Source organism: Cynara cardunculus (genome assembly GCF_001531365.2).
Source record: "Cynara cardunculus var. scolymus isolate 2C chromosome LG 7, CcrdV1, whole genome shotgun sequence".
Lineage (NCBI taxonomy): Eukaryota > Viridiplantae > Streptophyta > Magnoliopsida > Asterales > Asteraceae > Cynara > Cynara cardunculus.
Genome location: NC_037534.1, coordinates 8,095,691 through 8,111,439, shown reverse-complemented (window position 1 = coordinate 8,111,439; position 15,749 = coordinate 8,095,691). Strand labels below are relative to the sequence as shown.

Below are 15,749 nucleotides of genomic sequence, written 5' to 3'. Positions count from 1 at the left end.
AACATACTGCATCGCGTAGGTGAGACGTTATTGTCGGCAAATAGTGGACTAGTTCACCGTCCAAAGCACCAGCCATCTCCCCAAGAGCTATAAAACCACTGGCACGTTCAGTTGGTATCTTGAGAACAGCAAGGATATGATCCATGCATATCTGTTTGCAAGAAAATCCATCTTTAATGGTTCAGATGTTATCAACATCACATTAAGGAAATTTAATCGGTTATTCAACAAAAACTTTAATGAAACAATCATTTGAAGAAAAAAATTCACTAACCGCAAGATAGTTTGTCACAAATCGATCACGTAGAAAGTGTGCGATCCGAGGAAGCAAAGAAGTTATACTGAGACGAACAAGGGGATTTCGATGCTCCAGATACCTAAGGACAATTTCTGCAACCTCTCTGTACCTTGACATCATGAATTCACCTGTATTTCTGTCCCATGGCAATTTCAATTGAAGCGATCATAATTTGTTAAACAAGCAAAGATATTGTATGCAATGGGCATGATACAATAACAGAGCATACTTCTTCCCCGGTCCCACCCCCTATTTCCCAGAAAAGATGATAACAAGAAAAAGTATATATATAAATCACAGCTACACATTATACAACTTCTTGGGCACACCCATCACAAGGAAACAACGCCAAACAGAACTGGACATTAGAAGTTTAGAACAATAAAAATAACATAATTAACAGTGCAAAGATACAAATGTCATTGCTACATATACATATTTTTCCACAAAAGATACTAATAAGAAAAAGGATGCATCATTCCTACATATTGTACAACTTGTAAACAACCATCCCATGGAAACAATGCCAAACTGGACTGGATAAACAGCACAAATAAAGACACCTATCACATAACAGTTCAAAGATGATATTCGTAATAACACACTGAAAAATAATGGACAAGCCATATCGAGTCATTGCAAAATATACCAAATATAATAATGTTAAAGAACATACACAATGACAGTTGAATCCATCAGTCTTTGGATGTAGATAATAGATAATTGCTTCTTTTATTTCCGATATACGAAAAAAAATAAAGGGAACGGTCTACTTCATAATCATCCCATGTACGATGCCTAAAATGAGAAAACCTAGGAGAATAACGTAGAGAACAACTGTGGTCTCCTGAAGAAAAAGTTTTACTACAAACATGGCATCCACAAATAGAGTACTTTTAGGTCTCTAAAACATCCAGATCCCAGAAGACCGATAAAAACAAACAAAAACCCCCCACATTCAAAGTAACAAAAAGAGAGCACTAAACGAGGTTGAAAGGTAAAAATAGGCCAGTGACAACCAGATGATTATGACATCTAGCTCACGTCACATGAGTTGTGCATAAATTTTCCAAACAGATAAAGTACAAATGTTGCAGAATTTGCAATGACATCGATTTGTGCAGGTTTGAATGAAGAAGTGTAATGAACCAGCCCATGTTGCATGACCATGCAAAATTTGTCCAATTTTGACAGGGTAAAAAAAGTTGCTGCAATGCCATCCCTGGACTAATGCAAATTTGGAGGAGGGACTGTCTCCTCCCCTGCATCATTATATAATAATAGTTGTTAGATTTGTCTCTCCAGCTGTATTAGTAACTTGATAAAATTCCCATTGATGGCATTATAGCAATGGTTCTTTGTACACACTCAGATGAGTTGATGAACACATATGAACTAAAAATAGAAAATTGGAAATGAAATAGAATGATTACAGATAGAATTCTAGCTCCTCGAGTCTGCTGGAGGCCGCCCATGGCTTTTGCCAAACTCGAATGAACTCACAAAACTAATCATGTTTCCTCAATCCTCACCTTCAGTTCCCTTTAATCCCTTATTTATACTAATACCGACCGACTTACTACCCCTATATCACCTAACTTGTACTAGTGCAGCCACTGCTTCTACATTCCTATCAAATCCCACCCTTCTTGAGTTATTGACTTCCACAACTAGCCACTTACTTTGACCAAACCGCGCCCCAACTCTCACCTTGTCCTCAAGGTGGAAAAAAATTAAAATGTTGATTTGAACACATTACATCAACCACTATTGTTCATGCTGGTGGTGGTGTCGGCGGTTCCAGATGGGTGTCGCCTAACCAGCCTCTGATCATTGCCAATGACGTTAAAGAGTTTAATAATGATGCAATGAACTCTTTTACATTTGAAATCGACATGGTCCAAATTAGAAAATTGTACTCTCGTTTTCTTCATAATTTATTGTCTTTTCTTTCTCAATTCAACTCGCCAACCTTGTCCTTTTGTCTGACATGTAGAAAAACATCTCAATTCCACCAAATAATTCAATTGAATTTCAACTTTTCGCTATCTTCGCCAAGTTTCACCGTTGCCATGATATCTTCCTCATCACATCTTCATCCTTCAACACCAATATGTTGATGTTTTTTCCAACCCCTGTGCCCGCCTACGTTGGAGCTCACTAACAGCAAATGGTGAGACTTTGCACCTCCTTTAGCAGCAACAGACTGACTCACTGCAACCCCTGAAGGCTTAGTATACACAACTCCATCCAAAAGAAATTGTATTCCACATCGATTGATTTTTATTTCTACTTAATACCTCCGAATTCTCGTTGAAACCAACGAAGTGCATCGCCTTCAAAGAATTTCACCAAGAGTTCAATTTGTTCTTCGTTACTCAATCTGCGTAAAGCGAAATACCTTTCAGCCTGAACAATCTAGGTATCAAGATCCTTTCAATCAAACATTGGAATTTCCAGCTTCATGTTTCTCATCATGATGAATTGATTCGCTTCCGTAGGACTTACCTTCTCGGTCACCAAATTTTTGTCATGGTGTCGGGTACTTGTTCTAGTTCGTACGCAACATTTGATTAGTCGCTTTTCTATTTGCCTTCTCACGTAGATTGATTAACCATTCTAGCCGCTTCATCACTGTCTATAAATCCTCCTTCAGATATCTTACTTATGCTTGTATTGTGCCTTCGTTGCCCATCCACCTTCCTAGTTATTTCCCCAGTCAAAACTGCTATGACACTAATCGTTACACAATCGGATGTATTGATGAGCACACTCATGAATTCAATATGGAATTGGAAATAAAACTGAATGATTATAGATAGAGTTCTAGCCCTTTAAAACTTACACCGATCGACTTACTACCCTTGTATCCCACGACTTCCACGAAACTCAAACAAAGTCACATAACTAATTCATGCCTTCCTCAACTTCACCCCCCTTATTTATTGTAGAAGTATAAAGTTATTGTAAATATGATATAGTTGCAAGGCCTTTCGTGTTTGTTTCCCATGGTTAGTTTTCTTATTTAATTAGGTTTTCCTTTGTGCATATTCATATAAGTACGTGTAAAACCCTTGGAAATAAAATTAATTAAAAAGGAGGATTCCTTTAAATAGCACATGGTATCAGGGAAATACCAAGCCCATCATCGTTAGGATGGCCGCTGCCATCGCTGCTTGGTGCCGCCTCTATCCTCTCAAATAATCGTTGTAGTTTGATTTCTTCAGTCGATCGACTAGTTCTTCTCAAGTGGTAATCGATGCTTCAAATTTTCTGCACTCAAGTTTGGTGTTCTTGATTTGACGTCTTCTATCATTCATCAGGATTGTCATCTTCGTACATGATAACATCAAGTTCTACTCAAGCTTCAAATTCGTCTACTCAAACTTCAGTTATGGCTTATGTTTATCATCTCACCATGAGAATATTCAATCAATTACTGACCACAAATTAAACGGTCATAACTTCCTTGAATGGTCCCAACCAATGATGCTATTCATACTTGTTCGTGGAAAGGATAATCATCTCACCGGAGTTGTTCATGCTCCAGGGCCTTGATGATCCTAAAATACAAAGTATGGATAACAAAGGATAGTATGGTAATGTCGTGGTTGATTAATTCCATGACCATACACATCGGAGAAAACTTCTTGCTTTATTCAACCGCAACTGAAATTTGGAAAGTTGCTCTTGATACCTACTCAAGCAATGATATTACTACAGAGTTGTTTGAAGTAGAGTGCAATATTCATGATCTACGTCAAGAGGAGCTATCTGTTACCGAGTACTTTAACCTGTGAACTAGGTACTTGCAACAATTGAATTTGTATCACAATCACAACTAGAGTGGTCCTACAGATAAAATATAAGTTCAGAAAATGATGGAAACAGAAAGAGTATTCAAGTTTCTCATGGGGCTTAATACTGAACTTGATGAAGTGAGAGGTCGCATTCTTGGAACTAAACCCCTTACTTCCATTCGCGAAGTTTTTTCAGAAGTTCGAAGAGAGAAAACTCAGAAGAAGGTGACGATGGGAACTCAAGCTACTCAACTAGGTCCTCAATGCAACCTGATAGCAACGCCCTAGCGGCTCAAGGACCTCCTTATCGTCCTCGACCAACATTCCATCACAAACAAAGGAGCGGAAGACCTTGGTGTGTTTGCTGTAACCAACACGGTCATACACGTGAAACCTGTTCGAAAATCCATGGCAAGTCATCTAATTGAAAACCATAACGCGAACATGAAAATAGTGAACTCTCGGCTTCCAAAAATCCTCAAATAGAGTTCTCTACGCTTAGTAAAGAACAAATGGAAGTGCAAAAGATGCTCAGTTTTGTGCCTCAATCAACGACTTCCTTAAGCATGAGAAATATGACTTAAACAGGCAGTCACACTTCCTTACTCCAAGCACTTGGACTGTTGATTCCGAAGCCTCAGATCACATGGCTGAAGACCCTCAACTATTTGATGATCTAAAACCATGCTCCTCAAACATGTTTGTTCGCATAGCTGACGTAGAGTAGTTCTCGCGTGACAGGCATTGGGACAATCACCATCTCACCCACGATTACTCTCAAATTTGTTCTTTTAGTCCCTTATCTCACTTGCATCTCTTCTTTGTTAGTAAACTCGCTCGGGACAGCAAGTGCACCACTAATTTTCGTGCTCACTCTTGTGTGTTTCAGGATTTGGACTCAAGGAAGATGATTAGCAGTGATGAGAATTAGGCCGGCTTATGCACCTACAAATGCAAAATAACTTAAGTAGATTCAAGCCAATCATCCACAGTCATGCAATCCCAACTATGCTCGCTTCCAATTTTATCTACAAACAAAAACAAAGAATTATGTACCTCTATTGATAGTGAGATTATGAATTGCACCATCGCTTAGGACATCCTAATTTTGTTTCTCTTTCTCGATTGTATCCAACTTTATTCAGAAATAAAAACTCTCAAATTCGTCAGTGTGATATATGTCAACTTTCCAAGCACAAATGTGTCTCATATTTACCTCAAACTCGCAAACCATCTTAGCCATTCTCTCTCATCCATAGTAATATATGGGGAAAAACACAAGTAAACTACATTACTGGTGCCCGGTGGTTCTTACTCCTTGTTGATTATCATACTCCATGCAACCTTGGTCAATTCACAAAGGAACAAGCAAGGTGGGGATATGGTGGCCCAATCTCAACATTGTCACGAATCTCAATCGGACTATACCTCAAGGTATGCTTCCTAGTGATACTACTAATATTGATAATGCAGATGTGCCTACTGCAAAAAGGAAGGGAGTATGAACATATACCTTATATCCTCTTAAAAATTACATTCCCTACAAGGCCTTATCTCCAAGTTATATGAGACCCTAAAGTTCCGATATGGAAGGCGGTAACAATTGAAGAGATAAGGCTTTAGAAAAAAAAATCAGAAATCATAGATCTTCCTCCCAAAAAACGAACTGTTGGATGCAAGTGGATTTTCTCGTTGAAGTACAAAGTTGATGGAACTGTTGACTGTTGACTGTTGACAGGTGCAAAGCACGACTAGTGGCTAAAGGGTTCACCCAGCCGTACGGAATAGACTACCAAAACACATTTGCTTCGATTGCAAAACTAAATACTATCATAATGTTGTCGTTATCGTTGTGAATCTAGATTGGCCTTTGCACCAACTAGACGTCAAAAACGCCTTCCTCAACAGAGACCTAGAGGAAGAAGTCTTCATGGATAGTCCTCCCGGGTTTTCTACTATTGTTATCGTTGTAAATCTTGACTACCCTTTGCACCAACTAGATGTCAAAAAAGCCTTTCTCAAGGAGACTTAGAAGAAGAAATCATGGATAGTCCTCCCGAGTTTTCTACTAGAGCAAATCAGAACAAGGTATGCAAACTCAGAAAGTCGTTATATGGGCTCAAACAATCTCCCCATGTATGGTTCGACCGGTTCTCTGAAGTTCTAAAGGTATAGGATATACACAACGTCAAGCTGACCATACTTTGTTTATGAAGTAACCATCCTCATTGTATATGTGAATGATATAGTTAATCACTGGAAACAACATCGAAGAAATTACTCGTCTCAAGGATCTTTTATCTAGAGAATTCGAGATTAAAGATCTTGGACACCTTAAGTACTTCTTGGGAATGGAAGTAGTGAGATCACATCAAGGCATCTGCATCTCACAACGAAAACATGTCATTGATTTGTTGAAGGCGACAGAAATGTTGTATTGTAAACCTGTTGATACACCAATGGATCCTTACAACAAAATAGGCATGAAGCAAGAGTGTGCCCCGGTTAATAAAGGGAGGTATCAAAGGTTGGTGGGAGAACTCATCTATTTGTCTCATAGAAGGTCTGGTATTGGATTCTATGTAGATGTGGCAAGTCAATTCATGAATAGCCCAACAGGAGGAACATATGGAGGCAACTCATCGTATCTTAAGGTATCTTAAAGGTACACCAGGCAAGGAACTATCATTCAAAAAAGGACATGACAGAGGGGTCAAAGTATTCACCGATGCAAATTGGGGAGGATCCCTAGCCGATTGGAGATCTACTTCTGGGTACTGCTCATTTGCATCGGGAAATCTTGTCACATGAAGGAGTAAGAAATAATTTGTTGTTGCAAGAAGCACTGCTGAAGCAGAACATAGAGCAATGTCACAAGTACTTGTGAAGAAATGTGGCTCGGGAGACTTCTACAAGAATTAAAGGTCAGGAACTTGGGACCAATCTCACTACTCTGTGATAATAAAGTTGCGGTCAGCATTGCAAAGAATCTAGTCCACCATGACAAGATGAAGCATGTGGAAATTGACAGACACTTCATAAGTGAGAAGGTTGTCTGCTAGGATAATATTCCTTCTCAGATGCAAACCACTAACATATTAACCAAAGCTCTACGTCGGCTAGTCTTTGAAAACTTATGCTCCAACCTGGAAATGATAACATATACTTCCCAGCTTGAAGAGGATGTAGAAGTATAAGGGGTTATATGTAAATATGTTATAGCTGCAAGACCTTTCTTGTTTGTTTCCCATGGTTAGTTTTCTTATTTAATTTAGGTTTTCCTTGGTGTATATTCATATAAGTACATATAAAACCCTTGGAAATAAAATTAATCGAAAAAGGAAGATTCCTCTATATCGCACATTTATACTAATACCAACCGACTTACTACCCTTGTATAACCTACTTGTACTAGTGCACTCACTACGTGTACATTCCTACCACATCCACCCAACTTGACTTATTGACTTCCACAACTAGCCCCCCACTTTGACCATCACAGCTCAGTTTGACCAATACTATCAAGGGAATAACATTAACTTGTTTATCTAGGTGGTGCTCATAACATTGCTAGGCAAACAGCTATGTTAAAAAAACAATTCCCATGGAGCTAAAAGCAAAGAATAGAGTTAAAAAAAGAGTTTAGGCAGGGATGTTTCTTGGGAAGGGAATCTGCCCACGGCCCAAAAAACAGGGTCCCAAATTTATTTTAGTATACAATACTAATCCAAAATTTAGTAGAAAAAATATCCAATTATTGTAGTATATAATAGAGTCCAAAAAAAAATTTAATAGATAACAAGGAGTCAAAATGTATTAATTATTTACATTGGCGAAAAAAAATCCATAAAAAAGTTGAATCCTCCTTTGTTTTAAGCTATTGCTTATTGTTTCTCTAAGGCCCCGTTTGGTTTGCGAGATTTGGTGGGATTTGGAATTGGATTCCATTCCAATCCCACTTTTGGTTTAAAGGTAAGTCCAAAATTGAAATCCTAGGGTTTCAATGAAACCCCGGTAAACATGGGATTTAGAGATCCCATGGGGGTAGTTGGTATTTCAAGGGATTTCATAGTATTTGTTTGTAACAGTGTCCTAAAATATGTTAACAAGTACACTTGTTTTGTAATAATCAATTAATAAATAAGTAATCTACTTATTTTTATAAATTACTTATAAAGAATGGAATTCAATTCCATTCCAAATCCTAAAAACCAAACACAACAACGATTCCAAATCCTTCCAATTCCAAATCCTTCCATGAAATCCAAATCCCTCACAAACATTCCGCCTAACCAAATGGGCCCCAAGTTTTTTAGTAAAAAAGTCCAAGGCTATTAGCTATTGCTATCTTTATTTGCTTTACTACATTATTGCTTTCGTGCTTCAAAATTCAATGGAGATGTACTTCCAATTCTAACCTTTAACCTCATAAGCTTTCCATTGATATTTGCTTCTACTGGCTATTTTTATCCATTTATGCTTCTATTGTTCATTCCTGTTTACTTTTGTCATCTGCTTGATTGCGTCTACTTCTATTGGTTGCTATTTGCTTATATTATTTTGTTGCGTAACCCCTTGTGTGGCAATTACTATCTACTTTTGCTTCTATAGTTGGTATTGTACCATTGTTTCATGGTTATTGCTATTTGTTGTTAGACGATCCATCTATTTTTCTTATGAGTTAATGACTTCTAATTACCTATTATCGAGTATGTGAATCTTAAGTTCTCAACTATTGACCTATCTATAAAAAACAAGAATAAGATCCCAAGTTATAACCAAATTGTGCTTTTGATTCTGAAATTGATATTCCTAAATGTTTGTTTCACCCTATAAGTTTAAGAATTTAAGTATGATGAAGAGAACAATTAATATGGTGTGAGATAGAAACCCAAATGATTTATATTGTACTCACACAAAGTGTTATTGCAAACAATCAACATTATGACGGAAAGATCCCAATCTATAAATGGAAGGTATATGTATCATAGGATATGTTTAATGGTGGAATGGATTGACAATGTTGTGTATGGAAAAAGATATGTTAGATAATATTGATTTAGAAATTATATGAATTACTCAAAAAAATTGTTCTTATATGAACTATTAGCATTTCTTGTACTCAATTTTATTTTTGATGATAAAAACCATTTTATTGAAAAAAATTCATACTTATAGAAGGCCCTTTTTAACATACGCCCCAACTTATAAAATGTTAGAAACGGGCATGACTATAAAAGAACAAACCAATCACTCTACCAAAGGGTAATTTTGTATTAGCTGCGCAAATGATAGATGAACACAATAATCTGCAACATGCTTTAAGGACTCCTTAAGATGATATATATCAGGACACTTCTGGTTTCGCAACAAATCAAAGGAAAATAATATATGGTTAACACAACACTTTTCATATCCACCAACCTCAAGAGTTCCCCAACTGCAAGTAGAGAACCATGTATGCTATGGACAGACGCATTTTTCCCTAATCCGTCTTGTGTGGCCTCAAACATGCGGTAGTACCTGTCAAATCATTATATAGATCACAAAAGTTCCTACATGAATAAGTAGAATGACAGATACTTGTTATACTAGCACGGCATTAATAATTAACAGCAATAAACAAAAAAAAAGGAATTAGAGAACTTGATATGATAATTACTGTATCAAGACCAAAGCATGGAAAATAATAAGTCAGGAAGACTTTGCATGTCAAGTAAATAGGCATGCTGGTTTCAGTGACCGCAAGGGAGATTGATTGCATTCATTTGATGTGAAACTACTAACCCTTATCATGTTAAGCATTAAAATTTTGAGTCACTTGTAGTTTTAGCAAGAACATATAAGTTGTACACAGCAACCAGAAGGGTTGGTCGAAAACGGGATATCCAATAACCAAGCAAATAACAAAGAGAGACATATTAAACAAGTTGACCAAAATTTTCAACAAAAAAAGAAGTTAGACCCCCACAAGCAAGCAACTTGAAGCAAAACTATAATGTGCAGCCTCATTTATACCAATAGCAAGTCCTGGTAGGATTAGTGTCTTTATATCTATATCATTGTATCACAAAGGATGTCAATTAAGTAAATACAAAACTTAGACAACTTCTGTTAGATCCCAATAAATTCCTTGGTATTTGTGGTAACTACCTCGGGTTACTATGGAGTACAAAAAAAGTGCATTAGCTATTTGCCAAGATCGAGGATGAATTTTGCTCAAGTACTGTCTCATCCATAACTAACCCATGGCATTCCTCAAACCATTACACTGTCATTTATCTCCCAACACTTCCACTGCACTTCTTGGATATATCCATAATTTAATCCAGTCTACAGGTAGAGAGGCTGCGGTAATTCAGAAATCAGAAATGTGACTGTTTCCAGTCTGTATGCTCTTTGAAATTCCACGAACGCTGGTAGTATCACCGTATAAAATCAATGATACCAGATATAAGTGGGGTTGTCATCCAAGCCAAAATGAATCAATTTCATCAAAGCATGCATTCAAAAATTTCCCATAAGACGGCAAACTATTCTAGGCAGTATGCTTCCCTCAAAAAGTATCATATCTCAAGGATGAAGAGAAACCATCAGAATATCAGATGATCTAGACACATACTGACTTTAAAGGCTGAAGGTCTGGGTAACACCCAGGCCGCCACACATGCCCACTATTGAAGGGCCATGAAGCTCATGATTATCCGATAATACGCCATGCTGCCAGCTGCTGAACAGGTATTCTTCTCTAATCGTATAACCTGACCCAAATTGCTAATAGAATTCTTCTAGAAAAAGAGCTTAAACATCGTTTATTTTTTAACAAACTTTTATAAGCTAAGGTAATGGGTGAGGATTATTTTAATTATCAGGACATGAGTAGGACACGAAGAACAGTGCATCTAAATTTCATTGACAAGCAACGTGACAGCCTAAACACAGAAATAATATGAAAGCAAATGTATTTAAATGACATTAACAAAAAAATATTAAAGTTCAAGTGTAATGTACTATGCTGGACAAGCAAATACAATGCCTCAAATGCTTTTTTGTGGGTATACCAGAACACTTGCTCTCATATTGTTAATTAAGAATAAAATGTCCGATCTGACCATGAACTAGACCAAGAAAAGTTTGTTCATTCCTAACAAGCATAACTGCATAACCTTGATGGCCGACCAACTAAAATCGCAGGTGAACCTATATCTGAAGGCTGTCAAGCACTAGTTACTATGCCAGACATTTCACACAGCCACGTAAAAAACAACCAACAGAGATCTGCAGGTTATTAGTGTGCACTGAATGATGTTTCCACTAATACCCTTAAAAGGAAATCATCATCTCAACAGCAAGGTCAGTAAAGACTAAAGAGACGAGCTAAGAGCCAAAAATCCATAACTGAACAATAAAAGGTAAGCTAATAAATTACAACAGCAGACTGAACAACCTTAAATGGAAGCACGAAAAACGTAACCTCAAACAAGAAAAGGCACTTTTACAACAAAAAAAATTGTATATACTACTATGCCCACAAAAAGAAAGAAAGTTGACTAAAAGTTTGTCTATAAGTAGCCAATTGTGCTCATCTTCAATGACTACTTTTTAAATAAATTGATACAAAAGTGGGTTCTCATTTCAATATACATTGGCCAAAATTAGTTGATAATCCAACATTAGGACGGCTAAAATGATTAAATAATCAACAAAAATTGTTGAATAACAAAAAAAGAAACGTCACCATCAACTTAGGATGTCCAAAAATTGGAAGTGCACTAATAGTCTTGGTCGGAGGGAGTATAGTTTTCTATGCCATATCCACATTTAATTCCTATAATTCTAACACATTTAACTCCTTCATATATGCACTAACCATTGCACACGCCAACGTGTCTCTCGTTTTTCAATAACACGAAGGCAAGCACGCAAAGCTTCCACGGCTCGCTCCCGGACAGCTAATGTTGGATCCCTTAATGCCACCCAGATGGCATCCACAAATTCGGGCACGTGAACATTGAAGACTGTAGAAGCATTCTCAGCCATTTCCTGGAGTCAAAATGTGAAACAAAGTTCTAGGTTAAGCACTGAAGTTACATTAAAAATAGGCAAATAAGTAGCAAATGAAAACTAAAACCAGCATAGCCTCAGTTTCATAATTGACAGAACATTACACAGTATTGCTTGAAGAAATTTTATAAAAAAATGATAGTAATTGATAATTTGAGAAACCATTAAATCTTAAAAGCAACATGAAAATGCTGAACATGGCAAACATCAAAATGGTTGTCTGTATGGATCACCTATCAGGCGTCAGCACATTGGGATTTGTCCAGTAAAATAGCCAATGCACAAGTAGTGATACCAACTTTATGTCGCAGATTCATTAAATAATTTAAATCAAGCAACAACCACTAATAGGTAATCGAGCAGCAGTAGCAATCAAGGATTATAAATAGATAGGCAGGAACTATAAGCACTGTACAAACCAATTAACCTTTACCACCTTAACAAGCTAATTTTGTTAATCCCTGCATTCAAAGATGCCAAAACCTCAATAGTAGTCACCAACATGGCAAATGTTTACCTTTAAGATTAGGACAGCAGCAAAGCGGCGATACTCAACTCTCTCTCCACCAAGCCACTGCAGCGCATTTTTCACCTGCAACAGCATAAGTAATATAAGTTATTAGAACATGAGTAATCTAAGTTATTAGAAGCACAATGAAATAATGCATAAGTAGGGAAGGAGATACAGCACACACCTGACATTCCACCTCATCTGCTGTCATGGCCCCACCAGCTCTCGCTAGATGGCCAAGAACTTTACTAGCAAGGATTAAAATTTCTGGGTCACGCTTCGTATCAAATACAACACGCATGTAATTAGAGAACTTGGAAACTTTTGTGCCACTCTCTCCAAGTCTCAAGTCTATCAGTTCATCAGTAGCCCTTAAAGCACCTAAGTTGTCAGCAACATCATTACTCTCTAGAAGGCTAGTAATGCGATCATAAAGCTGATCCATGAAACGGGAAAAGGCTTCTCCACTGAGAGCATGGACCTCTTCTTCGACATGTCTTCTTAAAGCCAAAGCAGAACCATCCTGGCATTGAACAATAGCAAGATATCAGATGACTACAAAGAGGATGAACTTCATGCTCAATGATGAGGATCCATTGGTGACTGCATGAGCCATGTAAATGCCTATGCCTCCATGTTTTACCTACAAGACGGACCCCAGTAGCACATGGAGAGCCATGTGAAAGGGTTTTTTAATAGATTGAAATTACACCAACCACACACCATGAACAGCAAGCACAAATGCCGGAACTCATTCAAAAAAGCTTCATCCAACATATACAAGTTCCAACAATTGTTAGAAGCTTGAGGAGAAAACAAACCCAAAAAAAATGCAAACTCAACTTCCATTACCAATCACAGGCATCTAGCAACAGTCATCCACATTAAAAACAATGTTGGTTCACAAGTGAGATAAAGATGTGGGAGACAGAGGTTGGTTTATCTCAGAGAGATCATGGATAAAGTATATTTTCTTACCTAGACAACACAAAAAGATATGCACAATAGAATTTCCATATGCAATTTATTGATGGTGTCACAGAAGTGATGTTAGGTGGCTCTTGATATGAAAAAGGTCATTACAATGCATCCGAATGTGATTGTAACATATGAATGATCACATTGTAATCCGCCTCAAAGCACGCAACAAAGTGACAAAAGCTCTCTCCATTACTATAGGGTTGCACTACAGGTATCAATAAGTTATTATCGTTTTTAGCATAAAAAAGATACAAAATAAGTGTATGCTTTTCACTGATGATAGTATTGATTGGTGAGACTAGGCAAGGTATAATGTGAAGTTAGAGATTTGGTAGAATACTTCGGAATTTAAAGGTTCTAATTGAACCAGAAAAAAATGAACCATATGAACTGCAAATGCAATAACGTTGATAGAAAGAAAAGATGTAGCAGGCTTAGAAATTATATTTTCATTATACTGGATTGGTTGTAGAAAGATGGAGAGATCAATGAGGGTGTTGTTCATTACGAGCAAGGAGGTTAAAAGGGGGACACGTTTTCCTGGTTGTGTATGATAAAAAGACACAGTTCCATTAAAAATGTAGATGTTGAGGCAAATTGTGCAACCACCCAGTTTGAGATGGGACTAGATATGAGAACATAATGCAAACCATAGAAGGTTAGAAGAGAACCCACTCAGGCTTTTTCTGTCCAAGCTTTCTCAAGTCAAGGGTTTAATTGGGCCTTGAAAAAAAAAGTTGGCATGATCAGGTTTTAAGGTCAGGCCTAGGCCTAGGACTGGGGTTGGGCTTACTAGGCTCGGGATCGGACAGGACATCGAGCTTGGTCTTTTTTGTGCATCTCTAATGGTGATGATACCTTCTAGTACACAAATCTAATAATCAACCTCCTAACACTTCGATATACAGTCTACCGCCTCTATTGCTACCAAAATATCATAAAATTTTAACTCATTTACACTTGTAAAGCATGTAAATTTTTGTCACTCAAGATCAAGGGAAACAAATTTGGCATTGTACAAATCTGAGGTAAAAACCAAAGAAAGTATTTTATGGAGTTCTAAGTAAAAAGAAAACTCTATAACACATCTTCCAACAAAAGCATCAAAATAAAATTCAAATATGGAGAGAAAAAATCACTACTCCAACTGTAATTAAGATATAAACTAAAAAACATGAAAATAAAGTCGAAGTCAAGAAGAAAGGCACAACAATTATGAGCAACTACGTCACATTTGGCAAGCATACTAAATTTGCAATAAAAAATGGGATAAATGAAGGCAAAAAAAGTAACCTCTTAACTAAGATTACAATCATAATCACTAAATGTAATTTTGGAAGCCACACACCTTGCATAAGAAAAAAATACTAGAAGCACTTAACTAGATGAAAGAACACGACAAACATTTTATCTTAAGCTAATCGAATATGCCAAAATTGAAGCCCAGTGGAAATTCTAAAAAAGATGAAAAAATCAACTCTCTTAAACATGAGAATCATCCTTCCATGCTTCCCTATTAGATCCAATACCTACATATATGCATGTGTTACATAGAAGGAAAGATCCCGAGACCGGGAAAGAAAGGCTTCATAGATCGAGTCATATGTATCCATGTCCTATGATACTTCATGTCTCTTTTAGCCACTTCTACCCATGTAATTCTTTGTATTTCCCATTTGCTTTAAGGCTCTTATCTTTATACAAGGGGGCGTCTGGTGGCGGTGACTAACTTGCTTTGTGATAAACATTTGCATAATGTTTTTGGAAGGAATGAAATATGCCAAAGGAATTGAAATCTAAAAGATTTGGAATGGAATTGAATCAGGTTTGACCATATGTATAGTTGGCAGGAAATGAAATGGTATGTCAAAGAAATTGGAATATGTTTGTTTGGTTCGCAAACTGTAGCTTTGGAATTGGAACGGAATAATGATAAAATGAACAAGATACCCTTTTGTGGTATTTTTCTAATTTCTTATTTAAATTGTAAATGCTAGTAAATTTACCATCTAATGTGTAAAATTATCATTATTAATATTATTACTAAATAAAATGTTAATATTAATAGTAATACTATTCTTAATAATAATGTTAT

General features: G+C 36.8%; 1 protein-coding gene across 5 annotated transcripts in view; it reads right to left on the bottom strand.

Annotated features, from left to right (window-relative positions):
- Positions 1–15,749, bottom strand: part of LOC112515141 (serine/threonine-protein kinase TOR) — a 48,692-nt gene that overhangs the window by 30,268 nt on the left and 2,675 nt on the right. For 4 of the 5 annotated variants that reach the window (XM_025121815.1, XM_025121816.1, XM_025121818.1 and 1 more), the window contains exons 2-7: positions 12,858–13,196; positions 12,680–12,754; positions 11,969–12,141; positions 9,523–9,621; positions 275–434; positions 8–151 (exon numbers count right to left, since the gene is read on the bottom strand). In XM_025121815.1, the coding sequence (XP_024977583.1) occupies positions 8–151; positions 275–434; positions 9,523–9,621; positions 11,969–12,141; positions 12,680–12,754; positions 12,858–13,196 (990 nt within the window). Of the gene's footprint in view, positions 1–7; positions 152–274; positions 435–9,522; positions 9,622–11,968; positions 12,626–12,679; positions 12,755–12,857; positions 13,197–15,749 lie in introns of those variants that run through there. The other variant, XM_025121817.1, reaches the window with a different exon arrangement.